A 22,548-nucleotide genomic window follows, 5' to 3' on the forward strand; every position below is an offset into this window, starting at 1 on the left:
GCCATTCACACCATGTTAGCCCCGTTAGCCCTCAAGACCTGCCCCGAGACCCATTTGCTGTCCTCTCCAGCCAAGAAGGCCACTACACCAGCAATCTCCTCCGGCTCACCAAACCTGTTAAAGGGGCTTTGCTTCTTCAGCATCCCAAGCAGCTGCTCAGACTTGCCGCGGTAGAACAACTCTGTCCCCGTCGGGCCTGGCGCAACGGCGTTGACGTTGATGCCCTTGGACGCCAGGTCCTTTGACAGCGCCCGAACCATCTGGTCGACGGCGCCCTTGGTGGCGACGTACAGCAGGTAGGCCGGCGTCACATTGGTCGACGTGTTGAGGCCCGTCGACACGAAGATGACACGTCCGCCGGGCGGCATGTGCGGGACGGCTTTCTGAACGAGGAACAGCGGGCCCTTGACGTTGAGGTTGAAGTGCCGGTCGAAGTCGGCCTCGGTGGTATGCGCCAGGTCGTGCATGCCCATGACGCCCGCTGATCGCCTCATGTGTCAGTTTGCCTGCTGTTGGGGGGGTGTGATAAGAGGGGTAAGAAAGGACGAACCATTTGGTACCACGATATCGATCCGGCCAAATTTCTCTACCGCTGCTGCGACAAGCTTCTCAATGTCGGGAACCTTGGAGGCATCTGCCTGCACGGCCAGCGCGCGGTCGGCGCCAATCTTGGACACAACCTCGTCGGCGGCTTTGCTATCCGAGAGGTAGTTGATAACGACAGAGGCGCCATCAGCAGCCAAGCGCTCGGCTGTTGCGCGGCCAATGCCCTTGGAGGCGCCTGTGACGATGGCGACTTTGCCGCTGAGAGACATACTGATAACTGAACGATGTCTGAAGTAGGCGGAGCGGTCCGCGGGTTCGAAGGAGTCCGTAGACTGGGAGTGCCGGTAACGTTCAAGCTTCGAACGAATGTCCGTCGAGATTCGACGATGAATGAGATTTGGTCCTTTATCGTTTGTTTGATTATAGATGACTTGAATCACAGCGTCTCTGTCATATAGAGTACCTTTTATAGGAAAGACGTAGCCTCCAAGACAAAGGTGCTCTCCCTCAAGGGGTTATCTCCGCAAACAGCGCAAGATTCACGGGATCTCGGAGTTCGTTTGATGGCCTGACGTAAGTTACTTTAATTGTGCATACGTTTGAGGGATTATGCGCGATCCAGGGTAGGGTACCGCCTACCACTCAGCACCAACAGCAGGAAGCAACCAATGATCCCAGTTGGGATTACTCAGCTGTACCCTTGCTCGCTCGCCGTCAGGGTTAGACTGGGATTTCCACAGCACAAATTACCGCGTTGGGACCTGCTTCACCTTCGAGCTTCTCAGACAACTTCACCTCGGAGTAAAGGCCAACTGGTTACGGAGATATTCCCGCTCCGACTTATTACTGCGACTTGCGCAAAGTAAGACTCGATTCGAACCCCTTTCCAGGGCCAACCCTTTTCTCAGGCCAACCCATGGCCGAGCTTCTCGTCCTCAGCGGCACCAACCGTGTTCAACACGGTCAGCGCGCTCCTCTTCTCCAAACTCTTCTTGACCGGATTCGGGGCCGAAAACACCTCCTCCAGCTCCTCCAGCGTGCGGTCCTTAGTCTCGGGGAAGTAGAAATACATGATGGCGCCCTCAATCAAATCCCAGAAGACGAAAACGAGATAGAAGTAGTAGCCGATCTTCTCAAAGGCTGGCCCCGAGGCGTACTGCAGGACGGTGGATGCGAGCGAGGAAGCAAGGTTGCCGACGGCAGTACCCTTGGCGCGGGTCGCCGTGGGCAGAGTCTCGGCGATGTACATGCTCTGCAGGGGCGTCCAGCCGAAGCTGAAGACGATGCCAAAAATGAAGATGAAGGCAATGGTGGTGTTTGCCGCTGCCACCTGGGAGGGATCATCCGTCGCCATCTTGCTGGTGCCCGTGATGATGGCGAAGCAGATGGATGCGAAGACAATGGTGTAGAGCAGGAGCGGACGACGGCCGACCACATCTGTCATGCGCGCTCCGAGGATGGCTCCAAGGAAGGACAAGGCCGGGTTAATGCCGTTAAGAGCCAGGACCTTGTGCTCGTCGGTGATGCCGGCCGACTTGAGCATATTGACCATATAGTACGACGACAAGCTGTTCCCGCTGATTTGACCGAACACAGCCATGCCGATGACGCAAATGAGACGGCGGCGGGCAGAATGGGTGTTCCAGAGCTCGTGGTAATCGTACCATTTCTTGTCGGACGCCTCGGTGGAGATCTGATTCATCATCTCCTGCATCTGCAGCAGGACCATGGGATGGTCGGGTCTCCCTTCTCCATGGTATGTAGCAAGCACCTTGGCCGCGTCGTCGTGTCTGTCCTGTGCCATGAGCCATCTGGGACTCTCGGGCAGCCAGAACACGCCCAAGCATACGATGCCCGAGGTGATCATCTGGCACCAGATGGGAATGCGCCAGGCGTCCAAGCTGTCAATAAAGGCACAGCCGTAAACAACCCAAGAAGCGATGATGCTCCCAATATACCATGTGCAGTTGTACAGCCCAGTCAAGGTCCCACGCCACTTGGGATGGGCCATTTCGGAAACGTAGCAAGGCGCCGACACACAGGCAAAACTGACACCGAAGCCGAGCACGAAGCGGCCGGCCAAAAACTGGCCGTTGTTGGTGCTGGGCGCTTGGACACATGTCCCTATGATGACAATGAGAGCGCCAACAAACATGCCCCAGCGTCGGCCGAAGTAGTCGTTGACGGGGCCAGTGAAGAAGACGGCGGCCACGGAGCCGATGTTGTACATGGCAAACTATTAACAATGTCAGCTATGAATTTCGTATTGTGGATATGTCTGGAGGGCGTTTCGGGAACAAATGTACTGTCTCGTGAGTAAGATGGCTCCTGAGAGCCATAGACGGGTAAAAACAGTCCACAAACAAAGAAAAGTGTTGCTTACGACCAGGCCTGTGCTGGAGCCAGCCGTGGACCTAGGTATCCGGGTCGTCAGCACAGTTCCTCGAGCATCATCCAAAGAGACCTTCTCTGAGCATCTCACATGTTAAAGTACCGCTGGTACGAAGTCATGCCGTTGAGGCCACCCATCAGACTGCCGTCGTAACCGTTGAGGCATCCGCAGAGGTAGCTTAGCGACAGGACGAGGTAGAGACGAAACATGCGCGTAGACCACGCTGAGTATTTGGTATCGTCAACATCCTGGGCGAGCTGGACGGTCATGTCGGCTTCATGAAGCGTGTCATCGGCGTGATCCGCTGTGGCCGCAGTCTTCTGGAGGCTGGAAGCCATGGTGACGGTCCTGGATTGGGCGACAGTGACTGTCGTTGTCCTGGATCCTGGTTGACTGGGTTTATGGCGACTTGATGGCCGTATATAAACAGAACGGCCAAATGGTTATGAAACATGTCCCGGCCTTTTTGTCCAATCCATCCAGACTGCTCCCTCTGCCTGACATAATTAACAAATCCGAAGAAACGGGCACGAGGAAGAGCCTTGAGTTCGGTGTTCTGAATTTGCTACCCCGCACAGCAGTCCGTGGCACGGTGACACGTTAAGTGACGGCCATCGTCAGACCTTCCATTTAAAGTCATAGAACGGGGGCTGGCGATATTGGTTGAATGCAACGCCGTGTTGTCTTATGTCGGGCTTGTTGTTTGATTGGGGCGGCATTGTGCACTTGCTTGGAGGTTGCCGTGCTCAGTGGTTGTTGCAAGCTTGCAGCTTCCCCGTACCCTAAGTACAGGGGTCTTTTCTCACTGACCAGGCCTACTCGGCCCTATCTTGCCCGACAGAACACCGCTGATCAGCCCTGTACTGCCTAGGCTCACTTTAGAGTGACGGGACTCACCTCAGCTCAGGGCACGTGCCTGCCGCCACCTGGTTCAGGTTCCTGCACCCTCAAAACGTTTTCGAGATTCCATGTCACAACCAATGGGTGAGTACGTGATGACAGTCAAATTTCAGGTTACCTACCGCTGCCGCTGATTCACGTATGCATCTGCGGTGCGGGGTTCGCCGAACACGACACAATCCCACAGCAGACCAACCCCGCATCCGATCGTCTGGTTGATCGGGGACTCGGGGACAACGACACCGGCTCCCTTCTGCTCAATGTGCAGTTGTGCTTCCTTCGGTCTAAGATCTGCCGGAACACGACATATTCCGGAACTGAAACAGAATCAGGTTCTAGAGCCTGTGAAGGGACGACCGTCAGCTCGACATCAGAACAATGACCAATATCTTCTCACGAGGTTTGGGACAAAGGGCAGGGACACGCCAAACCACAAAGCCCATCAGCATGGCACATCCCCAGGGCATTGCCCTTCAGGAAGATGAGGGCCGGCCGGATTACGCCAACGAAGCCGTCTTCCGCCGGAACACCTTGCCTCCTCGCTCTTACTACATCCCGGAAACCTCACTTCTGCTCAACGGCCGCTGGGACTTCCACTACGCCTCGAGTCCTCTGAAGGCTCCCAGACCGAGAGCTGCCCGTGACGCCACGTGGACGACCATCCAGGTCCCCGGCCACTGGCAACTGCAGGGCCACGGAGTTCCTCATTACACGAACGTCCAGTACCCCATCCCGGTGTGCCCGCCACACGTCCCGACCGAGAACCCAACTGGAACCTACCGCCGGACCTTCCATGTGCCCTCTTCATGGGCCCACACCTCGCAACTGCGCTTGCGTTTCGATGGCGTCGACAGCGCATACCATGTGTGGGTGAACGGAAGCCTCGTGGGCTATGCTCAGGGGTCCAGGAACCCGCATGAGTTTGATGTTACGCCGTACACGAACCGAAACGGCCCCAACGAGGTGTCCGTGAGAGTCTATCAGTGGTGTGATGGCTCTTACATCGAAGACCAGGACCAGTGGTGGCTCTCAGGTCTGTCACTCTGAATCTGCATCTCCGTCGGACTCGGGCACTTACTTACACAGGCATTTACCGCGATGTTCACCTGATCTCTTTGCCGTCAGAAACTCGGATTGAAGACTGGTTTGTTAGGACAGACCTTGACGACGAATACAAGAATGCAACTCTGAGTGCCACGGTAGATGTCGTCACGTCAACAACCGCCACAGTCACCATGACCATTCGAGAGCTGCCCAAGCATGGCGGGCAGTCTCTCGGCAGCACACAGAAGGATGTCAACAATGGCGGCAAGGTTCATCTCAGTATGCCCATCAAAGACCCAGCGAAATGGACCGCCGAGACTCCCGACCTCTACTCCGTCGAGCTCTCCATTACCACGTCGTCGAGCGCTCAGACTGTCCATCAAAACATAGGATTCCGCAAAGTCGAGCTCAAAAATGGCTTGATTTGTGTCAACGGCCGACCCATAAGGTTTCGCGGCGTCAACAGGCACGATCACCATCCGCGATTCGGACGGGCCGTTCCCCTCGACTTCATCCGCAAGGACCTGCTCCTCATGAAGACGCACAACATCAACGCTCTCCGCTGCAGCCATTACCCTAGCCACCCCAAACTGTTCGACATTGCCGACGAACTCGGTTTGTGGGTCATCGACGAGGCAGATCTAGAATGCCATGGCTTCTACGATGCCGTGGCCCGTCCCCAAGACATCTCCGAGGGGATGGACTACGAGGAACGCAAGAAGCTGACATTTTCCCAAGCTGCCAAATACACAAGCGACAATCCGTCTTGGAAAGCTGCATACGTGGACCGCATGGAACAAATGGTGCAACGAGACAAAAACCACCCTTCGGTCATCATCTGGTCGCTGGGTAACGAGGCTTTCTACGGCCAAAACCACAAGGCTATGTACGACTACGCGAAAGAAGCAGACCCCGGGCGACTTGTGCACTACGAAGGAGATCCGCACGCCGAATCTGCCGACATGTACTCTTACATGTACCCGTCCGTTGAGAGGCTGATCCATCTGGCTAAAACCGAAGGTGTCAAGCCCGACGGAAGCTTTGACAAACCCGTTGTCCTTTGCGAGTATGCGCACGCAATGGGCAATGGGCCAGGGTGGTTGGAAGACTACGAGGAGGCTTTCCGCACCTACCCCCGCCTTCAAGGAGGCTTCATATGGGAGTGGGCAAACCACGGACTATGGAAGGAAGACGCCGATGGCAAGTCCTACTATGCCTACGGAGGGGATTTTGGGGATGTGCCGAACGACGGAGCGTTTGTCATGGATGGTTTGCTGTATAGCACCCACAAGCCCACCCCCGGTCTGATCGAGCTCAAGAAAGTCATTGAACCGGTGAAGGGGACGGTTGAAGGGGACGAGCTTGTCATCTTGAACGGGTACAATTTCACGGGGCTCGAGCACCTCACTGCGACATATAAGATTGAACATTTTTCAGCCCGGTAAGAAACCCGTGGTAGTTTTCCACAAGCGTTGCTGATCTCTTTACAGCACAACTTTGCTTGCATCCGGCGTTTTGGAACTGCCAGTCATCAGTCCAGGTTCAACAGCAATGACCCCGCTGCCCGTTGCAAAAGACGACCTTAAATCCCAGGCAGGGACGGAAGTCCACTTAACTATTTCTTTCCGTCTCAGAGAAGCAACACCATGGGCGGATGCTGGGCATGAAGTCGCTTGGTTTCAACACCGGCTCCGGGCAACCGATCCTGTCAGCTCGATATCAGCATCCCCTCGTGCGTACGAGAGTCCTGAGATAGACACTACCAGCCACGAGATCATAATAACCGGAACCAACTTCGCCTTCGCCTTCGAAAAAACCAGCGGCTACCTCACGCACTGGGTCGTCAACAATACGCACCTTCTTGACCCCGACGCAGCTACCAGCGTAGCAGTCATCCCCTCCTTCTGGCGGCCGCCAACAGACAACGACAAGCCTTCCTCCCTCCCCTACTGGCAACGCTTCGGCGTCGACGCCCTGACAAGCCAGCTCCGCTCCACTAGCATGATCAGCTCCGACGACGCCGTCAAAGTCACTTTCACCACCTTCTTGACCCCGCCCGTCCTCGACTGGGGTTACCTCGCCACAACGACCTACACCATCACGTCCGCGGGTACGCTCTCCATCTCGGTCCGCCTGCGGCCCGCGGGCGCCTACCCGCCCAAGCACGTCCCGCGCGCGGGGCTCGACCTCCGCCTGCCCCGCTCCTGGGACGAGGTCAAGTGGCTCGGTCTCGGCCCCGGCGAGTCGTACCCGGACAAGCGCGCCGCCCAGCGCGTCGGCGTCTGGAGCGTCGCCTCGGTCGCCGAGCTGCACACCCCGTACGAGGTGCCGCAGGAGGGCGGGAACCGCATTGGCACGAGGTGGGTCAGTGTGCGCGAGCCCGCCGGTGGCGGCGCCGGGGTGAGGGTTACTGCTTCTACCGAGACCGAGTGGTCTGCGAACTGTGAGAGGGAGTTCAGTTTCAAGGTCGGGAGGTACAGTGATAAGACGGTCCAGGCGGCGAGGCATCCTTATGATTTGGTCGAGGAGGATGTCACGCTGCTGAGGCTGGATGGGAGGGTGGCGGGTGTGGGGACCGGGGCTTGCGGACCGGGAGTGAGGGAGGATTTGTTGGTGCCCGTGGAGGAGATGGAGTTTGGGTTCTGCTTGGAGCCTGTGGGCGTGTGAGGACGGATTTTGAGGGTTGCTTTGTTGCCATCGACCAAAAAGGGGCTGGCTTGGGGTCATCTGGGTATTACTGTCAGCAGAGACAAAATGCACGGGAGTAGATGAACAATGCACAGTGATTGTTGGAAATGTTCTTTGCTGGTGACGATGTAGTAAGAGTGTCTTTTATGAACCGTCTTATGGACATCCATCTGATGCAAATACAAAACTGTTCCCTGGGTATCCTGCTCTATCTTGACAACACACCAATATGCACAAGGCCATCCATATCCTTTCCAATGTCGCACCGCAACAGGAACTCATGAGGAGGGCTTCTGATGTCAAATCAGTCGAACAGTTCAGTCAAACCATCTAGGCCATTTTCCCCATCCAGCAGCAATGAGACCCGACTCCAATGTTTTGCAAGAGTCAATCTAGTCTCGGTCCGCCCGCTTAGATGTCTTGAGCCCATCTCCCAAGCCGGCTTCGACGCCGTGCTCGTCGACGACCACATCGTTGCTGCTGTTGGAGGAACTGCCGCTGATGGCAGCCTTCTCCTCCTCGTCACGGGCGTCACGGCCACCGCCAGCCCGGGCGCTGCTGTCAACAAGCCCGTACCGCCTGGCATATTCTTCAATCTCGACCGGCTGGAGCTGCGGCAGCTCTTTGGAGGCCTTGACGTACGAGATGTTCTCGACGTGGCCCTTGGCAAAGATTATATCGATCTCTTCGAGCGAACGGCGAGCCGTCTCGGGGTAGAAGAAGTAAATGACGGGGATGAAGCAGGCGTTGATGGCGGCAAAGAAGAGGTAGGTGCCCCAGCCAATACTGGTGACCATGATGGGCGTGACCATGACAATGAGGAAGTTGAAGAGCCAGTTGACGCACGTGCTGACGGCGTTGGCTTTGGCGCGCGTCTTGATAGGGTTGACCTCGGCAGGGTACAGCCACGGCAGCGGCAGCCAGGTGGCGCCGAAGAAGGCGATGTAGGTGAAGAGGCCGACGGCGGCACCGCGGGCCGTCATGGGGTCGCCGGGGATCAGGCAGGCAAAGGTGAGGACCATGCTGAGGCACTGCCCGACCGATCCGATCAGGAAGAGACGCCGCCGGCCGACGCGCTCGATGACGAACCAAGAGGTGGTGGCAAAGATCGAGTAGACGATCATGTTGACCCCGCCGAGAAGAAGACTCATGCTGTGAGTCTCTTTGATGGACTCCTCAAACAGGATGGGGAAATAGTAGATGACAGCGTTGCAGCCACCGACCTGCTGCATAAACTGTGCGCTGGACCCGAGGAGCATGCGTCGGAAATGCTGTGTCTTGCCGCCCGTGAAGAGAGCCTTGAGGGGAGTGCTCTTTTGGCCGAACCCGCCGGCAGCACGGAGGGAATCCATGATGAGATTTCGCTCGAGAGCCGTCTCCTCACTTCCAAGCTCGTAACCGCGAATGGCCGAGATGACCTTGTCGGCATCTTCCACGCGGTGGTGGCTCAAAAGCCATCTGGGAGACTCGGGCAAAAAAATCATGGGTATGATGATGAAGACTGCGAAAATGACCTGGAAGGCAATGGGGAACCGCCAAACGAGATCGTCGGGCCCGTATGACGCGCCGTAGTCGATCCAGTAGGCTATCAAGGTGCCGAAGGCAATGATGCCACCCTCGATGCAAATCAGCAGCCCTCGGTTGGATGTTTTGCTGCACTCGGCTGTCTCGACTGTTAGCAACGTCATCGCCTTTTCTCTCATGGCTGGTCTCACGCACCTTGGTAAGTGGGGATTGTTGAGGTATTGATTCCATTGCCAACGCCCATGACGACTCTTCCCACGATCAACTGCGCGAGAGGGCTTGACCCAGGCATGGAAGTGACCTGGATGATGACGCCGAGCAACATGACAGCGGCGCCCAAGATGATTGCCCTCCGTCTTCCGAGGAGGTCGCCGACACCGAGGATGAACATGGCCCCCGCCAGACAACCGATCTCGTAGATGGCGGTGACAAGCCCCTGCATGGTCGAGTTGTTCTTGGTTTCTTCGAACATGGCATTGAATGCAGGGGCGGTAATGATGCCAGACATGACGCTAAGGGGGAAAGGATTAATCAACTGGTCAAGCCAGGCGTCTTAAAAGAGGCGGAGAGACTTACCCTTGATCGTATCCAAAGAGGAGGAAACCTGTCGTCGCAACAGTAGAGACTGCTATCGAGAGGGGCCTGCCCGAGAGGCCCATGTACTTTGGAGGGGCCATTGTCAATTGACAGTCACGGCGATTGAGGAGAAGAAACGAATTGACGGTCGCGTGCGAGTCGAGGAGTCTGGGGCTGTCCTAAATAGCGAAGGCTGGATAGGGAGCTTGTGTCACGTCTCCAGCGTGGTGGAACGGTTGGACACAGCGCCGACAGCCGGTATCAGCCACCGTGGGGAAAATGAAGCGAGGTGATGCTGACAGAAGCAAGTTCCTGGCCGACGATGCGCGGCCGAGGTATGTAGATCTCGGGCGAGATCCATGTTCCTGGATGGCAAAGACTGCAACATAAGACGATTGCTCAGGCGGGGGCCGTCGCAGTGTGAAACGAATCGCTGATGCAGGATTGAGATCTTCGGCCACACAACGACACCATCCATGCTGGGCAGTTGAGAAGACTTTTTCATGGGCAAGCCACAGCAAGATGGAGCACAACGTCGGACCCTCTTGCGGCCCGGGCTGTCCACCGCGGCGTGGAGTATGAGGTCATCGCTTGGGTATGTCAAAAACTTGGCTTCCTCGGCACTGTCAACCAGAGAGCTGGTGCGGTAGGAGCGTAACTCCGTAGGGCAGCCCAAGGTTGTTGGGAGACGAGAACGGCGGCCAGTCCGTCGAGCTCCAACTCGCCCGAGTTCCCAGTCACGCGAATTTTCGACACTTTTGGACCGAGGGTAGCTAAAGCCACATGCTACAATGTTGGCCGGTTCATCTGCAGCTTCGTCTCTGATCAAGTGTTGCAGTCAACTGTGAGGCAACCAGTGATGCTCGTTCGTGCGAAACTGCGGAGAAATGCCGCCTCCACTTCCGAGTGGAACGATAACGTCACATGCTGCCCTTCGACGTCTTCGAGCAAGGAGGCCCTCGCGACGCTTGCGCCCTTCTTCCAACAGGGCGCCAATCTGTCATCTATCATTTGTGTGTGTTTAGCACTGGAAATATATAGGAAGCAGGAGAGCTGTTGGCGAGACGTCCATACAGCAATTATCAACCATGTCTCGAACAGCACATGACTTCTGAACAGCCAAAGCCGCGCGAACTGCCAGGTAGCGTCCTTGAGAACCATCATCAACCCGTTTGCTTTTCGTTATCGCGGTGGGGAAGACCCTGATTTTCTGCTCTTATCGTAAGACTCTCTCCCAAGCTGGTCCACACGCTCCCCACAACTACAAAACGGCGGTCACAACAGTTCTGTCCGTTGCACTCGAGATGCGACAGCCCACAAGCTCGTCCACATGGAGCAAGAAGCAATGAGGTCTCCCGCCAAGTAAGAGGGGAGGAAGGTCTCTCGAGGTTGGTTTTTAAATAATGAAGAGGTCACTCGGGGTCACATCCAAGCCCAGCGGTTGCGATACCAGGGAAAACCAGCTCCGCTTAGGATTTTGGAAGAAAATGTGGTGGGTGTAACGTAATGGCCGCATCGTGCAACGAAACACACATAAATGGGCTTGCTCGTGCCGAAAGTAAACGCACCGTATTCTGGTGGTTGCAACATCTTGGCTGTAGTTCGAAATTCGCGGCAAACGCCGCCCCCTTTAAGAGCCGTAGCAAGCCGCTCCCCTTCAGCCCATTGCGTCCACGGTCCTACCACACAGTACACCGTATAATCTCGGCCTTTTCGTTTTTCACTTCGTTTTCACTAGCTGGGCCTATTTGGCAGAGGCACGCCGAACGATAAGGTACGATAAGCCAGGTTAAAGCCAATCAGGCAAGTTGTGTCACTGCTAGTGAAAAACGGGAAGATCGAGATATACGGTACTCCGTTAACATCCACACGAGCCACACTGTCACCGGGCCAGCACGGCACCTAGCGTTGCCACCCTGTCCACAATCTCCCGTCCCGAAGAGGGTATCAGTACCTGTTACCGTCCGCCGTGCCTGCTTCCATTGGTGTCCGCCACGGCCACCGCGGCCCACCCTTAGGCTCGGCACCTGACTCGTGCCGACATGTCCTTCGGCAAAACGCAAACCGGTAATCGCCATGCCGCGGCCCGTCTCCGGAGCCGCCCAGGAATCTGGGTGGGGTCAACGTGTAATGCAGCACCCAACCAGAGCGGTCAACCATTCTGTGCAACGCAACATGAAGCTTTGCGAGCCAAGAAGGAGGGTCGAAAAGAATTGCCCTGTTTGCGCTCAAGACACATCAACTCAAGCGGCCAACATAGTTTTTGGTTTTTTTTTTTTGTACCTTGCCTTCCTGAGACCGCAACGGAAGTTACGAGCTTGGTTAATCCGTTTCTCCGGACAGAGTAACGGCTGTTTATCCCGCAGCGGATTGCTGCTGCATTCATCGCAGTCCCGAACCCGCTTAACAGTCCTCAGCATCCCGCCCTAGCTCCACTGGAAGGGACTGTCGGGTTGATAAGAACGAGAGGTAACAAGCAAACACTAGGACATTTACTTTCGTCTTGGCGTGGTGCGGTCACGTATCTGCTATGCTGCTTGTCTCCCTCCCAAGACTGGTGGCTCTTAGCTGTGAGGTTCAGCAGTTCCGCTGCGCTGGCTGTGTACCGAAACCTAGCCTCCTGTGGCATCCAGCCGATGATTTGAGAGGTCTCAGGAACGCTTCAGGTTGTCCAACGCTGATACTGCGACTCCAGCTCCCATACGCACATGCTCGGCGCTGGACATGCATGACATGACGAATGTCACAGGATAAGACTGCCGGTGATTCTAGACTTGTGCATTGAGGTACATTACAACTTGCAGTCAGAGCTCAGTTGCGGGGCTTGTCCATCATCGTCTTTATGGAATGGGACAGAAGTTTTCACGGCCGGAATTGAAATCTTGAAAAAAAAGTGGAAAGACAGGCTGGCAGAGGAGAGGAAAGGAGGGGGTGGGTTGTTTTGTTGGGGGGGAGGAGGGGGTTATTGGACTTCGTACCTTCCACTCCCCGGGTTGCACGACCGAGGCACGTTCCTTCCCACGTCAGTCAGATGCTATCACCCGCAGTTTCAACGGCAGGTTCTCCAAACAGCATGCCCTGGAAGGCAAGAGCATTGAGCGAGAAGAGCGCGGCGAAACATAAACGCGGAGCTTGAAGCTGCATCCCCAGACCAGTTTGCCACCAGAAATTCGGACTGCCTGTTTGAACCTCAATGCACTTGCAGCTTCGGCCATGCATCGCTTTGTCTCGCCTTCTCCATTCTCATGCCTCGACATTTTGGCTCGCCTCTCGCGCCTTTTCGGCTGCATTCCGATCCGACCTCCACCGTGGTCCCCAGCGCATGATGACCCAAAGCAGGGGCGCCATGAGAAGATATAACAGAGCGATAAACGTGTATGCCCAGCCGCTCGACAAGGCGTCAATCATGGGGATGATAATGGCCGAAGCGCCCGCGCCCAGCCAGCAGCGGACAAAATTATTAGCTGCCGTAGCTGTAGCTGGTGCTTGCGGATACACGTCGACAATTAAGACGCTGAGAATGGTGAAGAAGCCGTTGACCCCGAAGCCGACAAAGAAGAGCATGGCCAGCGGGCCGGCCACGCTGGTGTGGAAGGACAGCAGCCAGCCATAGACGACGAAGGTCACGACGGTAAGCGCCAGCATGGGGAGGGCAACTTCGCAACGAACACTCTCAATGGGAAAGCTGCCGAGGTCTCTGCTCATCTGCTTGGCTCCGTCGACGCTGATGCCCAGCCTGCGCGCGTGGCGGGCAAAGTTCCAGTCGACGGCGTATCCAACTGCTACGGCCGATATGGCAGCGCTCACGCCGATGGGGATGAAAGAGAGACCGACGTCGAGATCGTTGAAACCGTACAGCGCGTGAAATTGCGATGGGATTGCGCCGACGAGAGCGTAGTAGCCTGCGAAAACGATGCCGTTGGCGAAGAGCACGATGCCTGCTTCCTTGTCGGCGCATATCTTAAGCGTCATCAAGGGGTTGACAAAGCGTCCGGTTGCTGAAGACCCTGATAGCGTTTCTGACGTCCCTGAGGCGACTCTCCTTCGCTTGGTCGACGGCAGCTGATCCCAGAGTGACAGATCCCATGCCGCGGGCCTGACTGAGCCGTTGCCGACCACGGCCCGTGCTGTTTCCGGCAGAAACACCAGAATCAAAACAAGGACCACGCCTGCACTGAGGACTAGAAACCAGAAGATGGATCGCCATCCCAGAAAGTCGCTGAGAATCCCACCGATGATGGCACCAAGTGAGACGCCAACCACACCACCGAGGGAAACGTATCCGAGATAAGATCCGCGTTCGGAAGCGCTGGCCACGTCGGAGACCACGGCGTTCCCAAGGGCGATCGTCCCGCTGCTGCCGGAACTCTGGAGGCAGCGAAGGACCATGAGAGCGGCGAACTGGTTCTGCAGCGCGAGGCCGATGTTTGCGCCGATGTAGACGATGAAACAAAGGACATAGACTGGGCGTCTGCCGATGCTGTCTGACAGCGAGCCGGTGAAGGAGGGCGCAAGCCCCTGAAAGATCATGTACATGGTGATTGTGAGGTTGATGAGCGTGGGTGAGACATGGTAGTCTTGGGCGAGCGTGTTGAGGGCCGGGAAGTAGATGTTCGCGCTGACAGGTGAGAAGAAAGCAGAGGCCGAAACGATGAAGACGATGAAGCCTTTTTCCCAGGCGTTGAACATGCTGTACGAGGGTGGCGCTGGACAGCTCTCCTCTCCCGCCAGGCTTCCTTGTTCGTGGCCTCCAGTGTTCTTTGCTGTCGCAGGATTCGAGGTGGACAAGTCGCCTGGGGTAGTAATATCTGGAGGTTCCGGCGACTGAGGGTGTCCCAAACTCGGCCCATTTGAGTGCGCGAGGGCATCTTCGGCCCCTCGCTGACCCTTTGTCATTGCTGTCACGGCTTTGCGGTTCAAGCCGTTGTTCATTGGTTGCCACTGAACCTGCGTTGTAGCCCACAGAATCGTAAGGTGAGGTACTACTCTGTAGTCGCTAACTTATCCGTCGCCTGTACCTTCCTTCTCTGCCCCGGAGGAGCAATATCAAACGTAGAATGAAACCCATAATAACTATTGTCGACGGCTTTAATTACAGTACTTTCTTCAGGCCGAAGCAGCGAGCGATCTCGGAGTTGGCCGGGTTTAAGGCCGCAATGTTATTCCCCTAAAGGCCCGACGCTATCCGACAACGCCCTCCTTTGATCCTCCAACCAGGGACATTCCAGCCGCTGCCATTTGGACCACAGGAAGAGGGTCCGCTCTACGACAGCTGCGGGAGGCTGGTCTACAGATCGACATTAACAAATGCGACATCGACGTGAAGAGCGTCAGGTATTTGTGGTTCATCGTGGAGGCAGGAAAGGGGGGATCCGTGACGATTTCGAAAGTTCATGATCAAGGCCGTCGAACAATGGGAACGTCGAAAGATTGTCAAGGGTGTCAGGGTGTCCGTGGGGTTTCGCAACCTACCGTGATGGGAAAACGAGGATGGTAGTAAGCAACACCTTGACGCAGGCAGCCGCGCAGGTCACTGCGTGGTTGAAAACCAAAATCCCCGGTCACCGCCTCCCCGTATGTCCCTAAAAAAGACACAAACCAAGGCCCGCCACACCAGCAACGACTGCTACCAACTGCTACCAACAATGTCGCCCGACATCGAGGTCGAGGAACAGCTGTCCCGGCTACCAAGTCTTGTGCGTCTCCTCCCTCACATCGGCCATCGCATATACCTCCACACCGGCGTGGCACGGTTTGACCGGCATGCATGCACCTATTACTTGGACACGCAAGGAATCGTGCAGGGAGAAATCGGAATTCGACCCGCCGCCGCCGCGCAAGTTCGCCGGTTTATTGCTATCCTGCCGCCCTCTGTACACCGAACCGACTGCTCTACTCTATTCGGCTAACCGCTTCGTCATCTTCTACTCGCACCACGGCTCCCTCCGCCTGAAGACTCTTCGGGCCCCATCGCCAACCGCTCTCGCCTCCATGACCAGTCTGAATATCGTTCTCAATGAGTCCTCCTGCCATCAGCCCACCGACTCGCATAACTACCCCCCTAGTCGCTACTGCTGTAGCGTGCGCAAATGCGCGGATGCCCCTTATTGCGCCAGCAACTACCACGCTACCATGCATCGCCGTCTCTCACTCGACTTGACTGTAAACCTGGACTTAGCATCAGCCAAGCTAGCAACTCAACCTGTGTTAAGCGAGAGGTACGAGATAGCAACTTAACTATCTATTGTCTTATATTAGCGTCGGACGCCTCGAGCTCTCGTTGGCTTGTAACATCCATCCGAATCATCAACAACATTCACTCGACGTAGGCCAACTTACTGTCGCCACAATCGCCCCTTTCCCACGTCTCAAAGACTGTCATATAAGGATTGGCAAAACAAGGAACCGTCCACTCCAGTGGCTCGCCGAAGAAGCCTTTCTCCAAGCCTACCGTGCCTCCCTGAGGCCTGTCGGAACGAAGCCACCTTGATGGCTGCATTCAACGGACCTCGGTGGTTGATTGGTGCCAGCACTGCAACCCTCTTTCTTACCTACATACTTAGTCCTCTCCCATGCCCATCAACAGCATGGTCAATCAAAGCACTTTGCCACCTTTCAATGTAATCCACTGCTTTGACTCGGAATAGCTTTTTCCAGCGCATATCTCAGCGGTCATCGCCCTGCAAGTTCCAACAAGGCCTGCTAAAACGGTCGTGACAACCCTACCACCCGAGTTGCATGTCCGTATCCTCGAGTGTACCGACTTGATTACCCCTTGGAATGAGGCCACATTAAGCAGACAGCACCGGGACTACCAGATGTGCCGTCCGCCTTGCACCAGCTCCGAGGGCGGGTGCCCGCCTGATACCCACCATGGCTGCCGGCGAATCCATTGCAGTTCTTATATCGATATGCCGGGCGTATCGGAGCAGCTCCCAGGCTGTTTCTGTCACTGCCGACATACGGCCTTCACCTCTACCTACCACTACTGGGCTCCGCCGACCGACTTGTTTCTTATCTGCCGCGCCTTGTGCCGGGACGCCCAGTTCGTCTTTTCTCGGGGAACCGTTTCATAGTCCACGATTTTCACGCCCTGATGCCCTGGGATTTACCCAACGTCCAATACGAACCCCCGGACTCGGCCAGCACCACGCAGTACTAGCCGTACAAGCGTCTCCTTGCTTCAGAGTTTCTTCGAGACATCATCCCAGTTCATTTCCTCGCCGACCCCCGATTTCTAGAGCTGGTGTTTGCCTCGTACGCGCCGCACGGCTGGCCCAATAGCGAACGTGCCACGATATTCGACTCGTGTGACACGGTCGACTGGATTCGGGATAAGATCAACGCATTGGCACTTACCCTCAGTCTTGCCATGGTTCATCGCCAGGGGTATGCGGGCTGTATGCGGATGCCCGCTAGACCGCCGTCCCTTGCCAGAGGCCCCAAGCAATGAAGAACAGACAAGTACCCCTTGATAATCTGATGTCCTTGATCCTTTGTCAAATCCAGGCGGAGATTGGGTACATTACCACCATGGAAGTCGACCCCAGGCGTAGTCCGAAATGTGCAACGGCATCACGACTGGATAGCCGGAGAGAAGCAAGACATAAGATATTATTCCTACACCGCTGTGCCCTTGGGCTTGCCGGACCTTCAACAACTTACTATACAGGAAAACCGCGCCCTCGTGGGCCGGGTGAAAAACCCATATCGACAATCAAGGAAACGATCAGTGTGCGATCCTGCAAATACAAAGTGGGAAGGCATCTTGGCCTTCGAAGGAAAGGGTATCAGACTGCGAGCTCCAGCTCCAGCCTCCTGGCCAGACCGTACATCGGCAGTTTCCCCGAGTCCATCAGCCAGTCCAGGATCCTCCCCGTTAGCCGTGCAGCTTTGGGACTGATTCCCTGTAGGACAGAGCAAGACATAAGAAGAATGCCGAGGAGTTCGTATATGGGGCCAAGGACTCACGCAACAACGCGGAGCCGAGAAAGTTGGCAACGCTGGTATAAGGTGGCGTTCACTTACAGTCATATACACTGGCATATTTAGCTGCCTTCGATGATAGTCCGTAATCAAGGGCTTCACTCTCGTCCTGCAGCCTACTCGGTTGGCCATGGTCTCGGTTGATCAATCCCGACTCGGGGTGTTGTCAACTGCGCTGCTTCCTTCACTGGTATGGACGATGGAGGCCGAGGGGACGACCACCCTGAGGGCATACCGGGGTTTCCGAGTGCGGCGCCATACGCCCGAGGCTCACAGTAGGCTCCTGTATGGTGGTGGCTGCAATGCCGGTGTGATTTGCCCGCAGCAGGGTTAGACTGACGGCATGAGCAAGCCCGCGCCACACATCCTCCAGGACCGCCCCGAACGATCCGCGCCAACATTCTGCCCTGTCTACGCCGACAGGGAAGGCAATTATGGCGTGAACCATGATCTCCATCGCGAATGCGCGAGGCGTTCCGGAAGAATCGACTGGTGTGAATGAAGTAGAACGGGCAACGTCTTCCGGTTCCCGTCGCCGACACCGCTTGTAGTCGTTACGGAGGCGGCCATTCCTGTGAATTCAGTCAGGCCGGCGCTGCATACTCCCTCGAACCTTCAGTGCAGTACAGGACCACAACCGAGCTTTCTGAAAGCCCCAACCGGGCCTTCATGTTCTCGATGCAACATGCCTTCTTCAGTGCTGCCAATGTCGCCGCTCCACAGGGGCCTGATGTCGCTCCAAGTGCCTCCAGCTCCAAGACGGCATGATGCGCCTCGATATCACTTACAACCATGGCGGCATCAACCCCTGATTTCAAGGTAGGCCACGCCGTGGTAGATAGAGTCCCACAATTCATCCCACACATGATGCTCTCCCCCGTCTGCACACCGGTTGCCCTCCCGTTCTCGAGCGAAGTCTTCAAGCAAGGGGCCGTGTCTGGCTCAACCGCGAGCACAGCAGCCGCCGAACCCGCGATTGGTTCCCTCACCGCGCTCTTGAAGTGCTGTACCACCGCCTGGGCAATAGATCCGCATCCAACAGGCACAATGACGTGCGTGGCTGCTTTCCCGCCCGTCACGCGAAGCACTTGCTCATCTGACTCATGTAGCATGGTCTGGTAGCCTTCGACAACAAACTGATATCCAATGGTCAGCAACTACACCCAAAGGTAAGGTGAGCTCGGTGTCACTCCCGTCAGGGGGATGGGGAATATCAGACGGACCTGTGGAACAGTTTCATAGCCCTCCCAACTGATATCCATGACCAGCAGAGACCCATCAACCATCGCCGCCTCCTTGGTCGCCTCGACAGCAACGTCGTAGTCCCCATCCACAACCCTCACCTCAGCCCCCTCGCCCCTGATCATATTCCGCGTCGTCTCGGGCATATGCGCCGGCACATAGACCACAGCGGGAATACCCATGTACCGTGCCATCCTCGCCACAGCCCGGCCCCAGTTCCCTTCGGTGCATGTGACAAGTTTCAGGTCACGCCCCTTCCGATGAGCTGCCGCTCCGAGCAAACTCAAGTCGAGATATTGCTCGTTTTGGCGTAGGAATGACTGAGCGTCGAGACCCAGCCGCTCAATCACGGTGCGGTACACGGCCCATGATGCACCGAGGATCTTGAACGAGGGCAGGCCAAGACGGAGGGACTCGTCCTTCAGGAGGACGTGTCCGAGGTTGAGCTCTTTGGCCAACGACTGGAGGCTGTGGAGGGGTGTCTCAGCGTAGTTAGGAAGAAGGCGGTGGAAGCTTTGAACGTGTAACTCTGACTGAGAGGGACTTCGTCTGTGCGATTGGAAGCGCCATTCGATGGCTGCCGAGTTGTGGTAGATTGGTGATGGAGATGGCATTCTGTAAAAATCCCACATCAGCCGATGACAAGACCCAATATTATTGACCGGCCGCGATTCGTGTTTTCCTTTCTTCCAGGTTGCGCGAGTAACCTTGCGTTGCCGCCGTTGCGGGGTTATCAAGTTCGAAGCCGCAATCGGTTGAGAATTGGGCATGAGCCGGGAAATCCGGCACGAACATACGGATCCGTAAACACCGACCGGAATTAAGCGGTTCTCACCTAAAGTCGATAGCCAAACAGAAGACGGGAAGCGGTAGCTGGAGTGAGTTGTACTGCAATGTGCAAGCAAGAAATCCAATAGGGACCTTTTTCAAGAAGAACGAGTCTTATTCAAAACCGACTTGATACTACTGTCATTACCTCGAAGGGAGCTGCGGCTGCCGAGGGCGCCTGGTGAGCTTCCATCTCATGCAAGGCCATCACCTTTCCAGCCTCTGACGGCTCAACTGGATTGCGATGTCAGACGTGGCACCGTCTATCCAGTCGTTCATCATGACCACAAGCTGATCCAGCTCGCAGGTCCTCAAGACATTATCCCTGCACCAGGGCAGCGTCTTGGAGTCGCACAGCCCCTTGGTCGCCAGCAGACAGCTCGTCGTGACACTGGCCTCGAGAACCGAGTAAACGACGGCGCGCGGGATGTTGGACGCCGTAGACTGGCACTGGATATTGACAAACGCCTTACCCCGCTGATTATCAAGAGTCAGAACCCTTGGCAACGCTTCGACGATGCTGTCCCCGTTCAGCGTGGCGTTGCCCTCATCCGTGTACGTCGACAGCGAGTCGACGCTGTCGAGCATGATGAGCCTTTTCCTGTCCCGCCTCAGCTCGCCGATGCTGCAGCGCTTCATGTCGTCCAGGTTGCCCGCCACGATCTCCCCGTCGGCCTGCCGCAGGGCCTCCTCCAGATACTGCCTCTTCTCGTCGTCGGACGGCTTCGCGCAGACGTCGGGCACGCCGTCCCACCGCAGCTGCACCACGATGATCTCGGTCGGATGCGCGCGCAGGAACGCCACCACATCCCGGAGGAAGGCCTCGTATTCCATGCCCGGGATCGCGCTGTGCTGGAAATACAGCCGGTCAGGCAGCGCGCCCGTAGGGATCACCGCGCGGTGCAAGTGCGCGGGGCGGAATTCGAAATAGCGGGCGCCGATCTGCAGCATGGCATCCAGGCTGTCCTTTTGGGTGATGGCCAGGCTGAAGATGATATTCGGCGCGATGAGCGCGATGGCGTCGGCCGAGATCTTGTCGGCCAGCTCGGCGAGGACGCGGTTATCGTCGACGAGCTCGCCGACAACGGCGCCGCCCACCTTGCGCAAAACGGCCTCGCTGCTCTGCATGCTGTTCATGCCCACGTCGTGCGCCGAGGGGAGGACCAGGCGCGTGAAGGGCCTGTTCTCCAGCTCGGAGCCGGGAGGAGCCACGCTGCCGATCCAGTTGGCGTAGTTGGGCGTGACGGTTATGTAGCCTGCCAACAATGTCAGCTGTGGCTTTCCTATCCCGGAAATGTCTGGAGGGGGGTTCGAGAGCAAATGCGCTGTCTCGGGAGCAGGCTGGCTCCTGAGACAGCCATCAAGGGGTGAAAACAGCCCACCAACAAAGAAAAGTGTTTCCTACATTGGTGGCGGTTCGGCAGCAGGTCATGGCCGTTGCCCGCTTCATACAGGCCGTACGAGATGATGATGTCGTCGTGGAAGATGGATGGCGTGTTTGCAATGGACTCCATGGTACCGCCGCTGGCGTTACCAGTGATGGCGTTGATATCGATCCATTGCTCGGCGATCTGGTTGCCGTGCAGGAATACCTTGAAGGTGAACCGGCCTCGCTTATCGAAGAAGCTGCTGATGGCGAAGGCTTCGACCTCCATGGCGGTGTTGGAAAAGCGGTGAAGTTCATCGATCCTCACAGTCTGCTTGGGCACTGAGAGCTCAATCGAGCACCCGGGCACGGCGATGTAGGTGAAGGTATGGACTCCCTTGCTAGGCATTGTGCTGGCCTTCCGTATACCTATCTTGATCTGATCGTCGATAGTACTTTAAATGAGTGTGGGGTTGGAGATCTCTCCGTTCAGGAGGGGTTTGGGGTGGGAGTGGGCCATTAAAGCGCGGGTCGACAGTTGACAGCGTCAAAACCCCAGCCGCAGCGCCGAGTTTCCAATGCCTCACCAATCGCCGGGCTTCGTCGTCGCGCGTGCGGAGAGCCCGATCCAGCCCAACCCTGCATGCAAGCGCGATAGGCAGCTTGCGGGGATGTACGACGATGGAGTGCTCGTCCCCTCATGTTGGGGTTTGTCCGTTATCTGATGGTGTTTCGCGAGTCCAAGAGAAGTGTGATGAATGGTACCGAGCGTTTGACTCGCGCCTGTGGAGCCGTCAATAGACAGGAGTCTAGGAATTGCAGTATATATTCTGGATTCAGGGTAACTTGTCAGGGGCACACGTGGCTCCCCACCTCAGGGCTTTGCAAAGTACAGTACTAGTCACATTGACAAATTCCTGCGATACTCAGGCACCGCCAAAGCCTCCATCTTCGGCCAAACTCTGCCCTCTCAACTCACCGTCTAACTAGGACGAAGCGTCAAATCTTCAGGGCTCAAGGATCGTACCACATGCAACTTCCGGGTTCAAGTTAGGGGTTATCCGTGAGTCTACAGACGACGAATCAGATCTCGACCAAATTAATAGGCCGAGATGTGCATGAGGCTCTCACGAGCCTGCTTGTGCTGGATGTGTGGCGGCAGGCAGTGGCAGACCACATTAAAAATGGATTATTCGGTCATTCGGACGATACGAAGCAGCACCGAAACGGTGAAATGAGCCTCTCCGGAGTGTAAGAGGGTTGGGAAATGTGTACCCGGATGTAGGTCGGACTAGCTGGGCTTTGTTAAAGCCATTGTAAAAGGTTCCCAACGTCGTGTTCAATCTCAGTTCTCTGTAAGCTGTTCAAACTCAGGTTAGAGGTATTCCGGCAGTATTCCATCAGTACCAGGTGTGAACATGATGGCCGGCGGCAGGACGCAGGTGAGTTTCGCCCC

The 22,548-nt window shown here is 56.3% G+C and overlaps 10 protein-coding genes across 10 annotated transcripts; 3 read left to right on the top strand and 7 right to left on the bottom strand.

Moving 5' to 3' along the window:
- Nucleotides 1-5: 5 nt before the first annotated feature.
- N657DRAFT_652596 (NAD(P)-binding protein) lies at nucleotides 6-815 on the bottom strand (the record flags this gene model as incomplete). Its single annotated transcript, XM_062794316.1, has 2 exons — nucleotides 6-481; nucleotides 551-815. The coding sequence occupies 2 exons, from the start codon at nucleotides 813-815 to the stop codon at nucleotides 6-8; spliced, it is 741 nt and encodes a 246-aa protein (XP_062652875.1).
- A 635-nt stretch (nucleotides 816-1,450) lies between these two features.
- N657DRAFT_630068 (general substrate transporter) lies at nucleotides 1,451-3,276 on the bottom strand (the record flags this gene model as incomplete). The annotated part of the gene is made up of 3 exons (XM_062790952.1): nucleotides 1,451-2,782; nucleotides 2,930-2,960; nucleotides 3,029-3,276. 3 exons carry the CDS (start codon nucleotides 3,274-3,276, stop codon nucleotides 1,451-1,453), a joined length of 1,611 nt encoding a protein of 536 aa, XP_062652876.1.
- A 658-nt stretch (nucleotides 3,277-3,934) lies between these two features.
- On the top strand, nucleotides 3,935-7,896 carry N657DRAFT_639676 (glycoside hydrolase family 2 protein). Its single transcript, XM_062791812.1, has 3 exons — nucleotides 3,935-4,871; nucleotides 4,925-6,323; nucleotides 6,373-7,896. Exons 1-3 carry the CDS (start codon nucleotides 4,286-4,288, stop codon nucleotides 7,547-7,549), a joined length of 3,162 nt encoding a protein of 1,053 aa, XP_062652877.1. The 5' UTR covers nucleotides 3,935-4,285; the 3' UTR covers nucleotides 7,550-7,896.
- A 66-nt stretch (nucleotides 7,897-7,962) lies between these two features.
- On the bottom strand, nucleotides 7,963-9,771 carry N657DRAFT_561889 (sugar transporter; the record flags this gene model as incomplete). Its single annotated transcript, XM_062788090.1, has 3 exons — nucleotides 7,963-9,233; nucleotides 9,290-9,606; nucleotides 9,671-9,771. 3 exons carry the CDS (start codon nucleotides 9,769-9,771, stop codon nucleotides 7,963-7,965), a joined length of 1,689 nt encoding a protein of 562 aa, XP_062652878.1.
- A 564-nt stretch (nucleotides 9,772-10,335) lies between these two features.
- N657DRAFT_54412 (uncharacterized protein) lies at nucleotides 10,336-10,963 on the bottom strand. The gene has a single exon (XM_062787841.1). It carries the CDS (start codon nucleotides 10,832-10,834, stop codon nucleotides 10,496-10,498), a length of 339 nt encoding a protein of 112 aa, XP_062652879.1. The 5' UTR covers nucleotides 10,835-10,963; the 3' UTR covers nucleotides 10,336-10,495.
- Nucleotides 10,964-12,913: 1,950 nt separating this feature from the next.
- On the bottom strand, nucleotides 12,914-14,602 carry N657DRAFT_652600 (MFS general substrate transporter; the record flags this gene model as incomplete). The annotated part of the gene is made up of 2 exons (XM_062794317.1): nucleotides 12,914-14,463; nucleotides 14,557-14,602. 2 exons carry the CDS (start codon nucleotides 14,600-14,602, stop codon nucleotides 12,914-12,916), a joined length of 1,596 nt encoding a protein of 531 aa, XP_062652880.1.
- Nucleotides 14,603-15,315: 713 nt separating this feature from the next.
- N657DRAFT_630073 (uncharacterized protein) lies at nucleotides 15,316-16,387 on the top strand (the record flags this gene model as incomplete). Its single annotated transcript, XM_062790953.1, has 3 exons — nucleotides 15,316-15,366; nucleotides 15,464-15,888; nucleotides 16,318-16,387. 3 exons carry the CDS (start codon nucleotides 15,316-15,318, stop codon nucleotides 16,385-16,387), a joined length of 546 nt encoding a protein of 181 aa, XP_062652881.1.
- On the top strand, nucleotides 16,275-17,036 carry N657DRAFT_54613 (uncharacterized protein). Its single transcript, XM_062787857.1, has one exon. It carries the CDS (start codon nucleotides 16,544-16,546, stop codon nucleotides 16,952-16,954), a length of 411 nt encoding a protein of 136 aa, XP_062652882.1. The 5' UTR covers nucleotides 16,275-16,543; the 3' UTR covers nucleotides 16,955-17,036.
- A 1,204-nt stretch (nucleotides 17,037-18,240) lies between these two features.
- N657DRAFT_563065 (tryptophan synthase beta subunit-like PLP-dependent enzyme) lies at nucleotides 18,241-19,512 on the bottom strand (the record flags this gene model as incomplete). The annotated part of the gene is made up of 2 exons (XM_062788182.1): nucleotides 18,241-18,792; nucleotides 18,880-19,512. The coding sequence occupies 2 exons, from the start codon at nucleotides 19,510-19,512 to the stop codon at nucleotides 18,241-18,243; spliced, it is 1,185 nt and encodes a 394-aa protein (XP_062652883.1).
- Nucleotides 19,513-19,820: 308 nt separating this feature from the next.
- On the bottom strand, nucleotides 19,821-21,598 carry N657DRAFT_639680 (PLC-like phosphodiesterase). Its single transcript, XM_062791813.1, has 2 exons — nucleotides 21,132-21,598; nucleotides 19,821-20,982 (listed from the first exon to the last, which is right to left on the bottom strand). Exons 1-2 carry the CDS (start codon nucleotides 21,499-21,501, stop codon nucleotides 19,934-19,936), a joined length of 1,419 nt encoding a protein of 472 aa, XP_062652884.1. The 5' UTR covers nucleotides 21,502-21,598; the 3' UTR covers nucleotides 19,821-19,933.
- Between the last annotated feature and the right edge of the window lie 950 nt (nucleotides 21,599-22,548).

This window comes from Parathielavia appendiculata (assembly GCF_033297405.1).
Source record: "Parathielavia appendiculata strain CBS 731.68 unplaced genomic scaffold N657scaffold_1, whole genome shotgun sequence".
Classification (NCBI taxonomy): Eukaryota; Fungi; Ascomycota; class Sordariomycetes; order Sordariales; family Chaetomiaceae; genus Parathielavia; species Parathielavia appendiculata.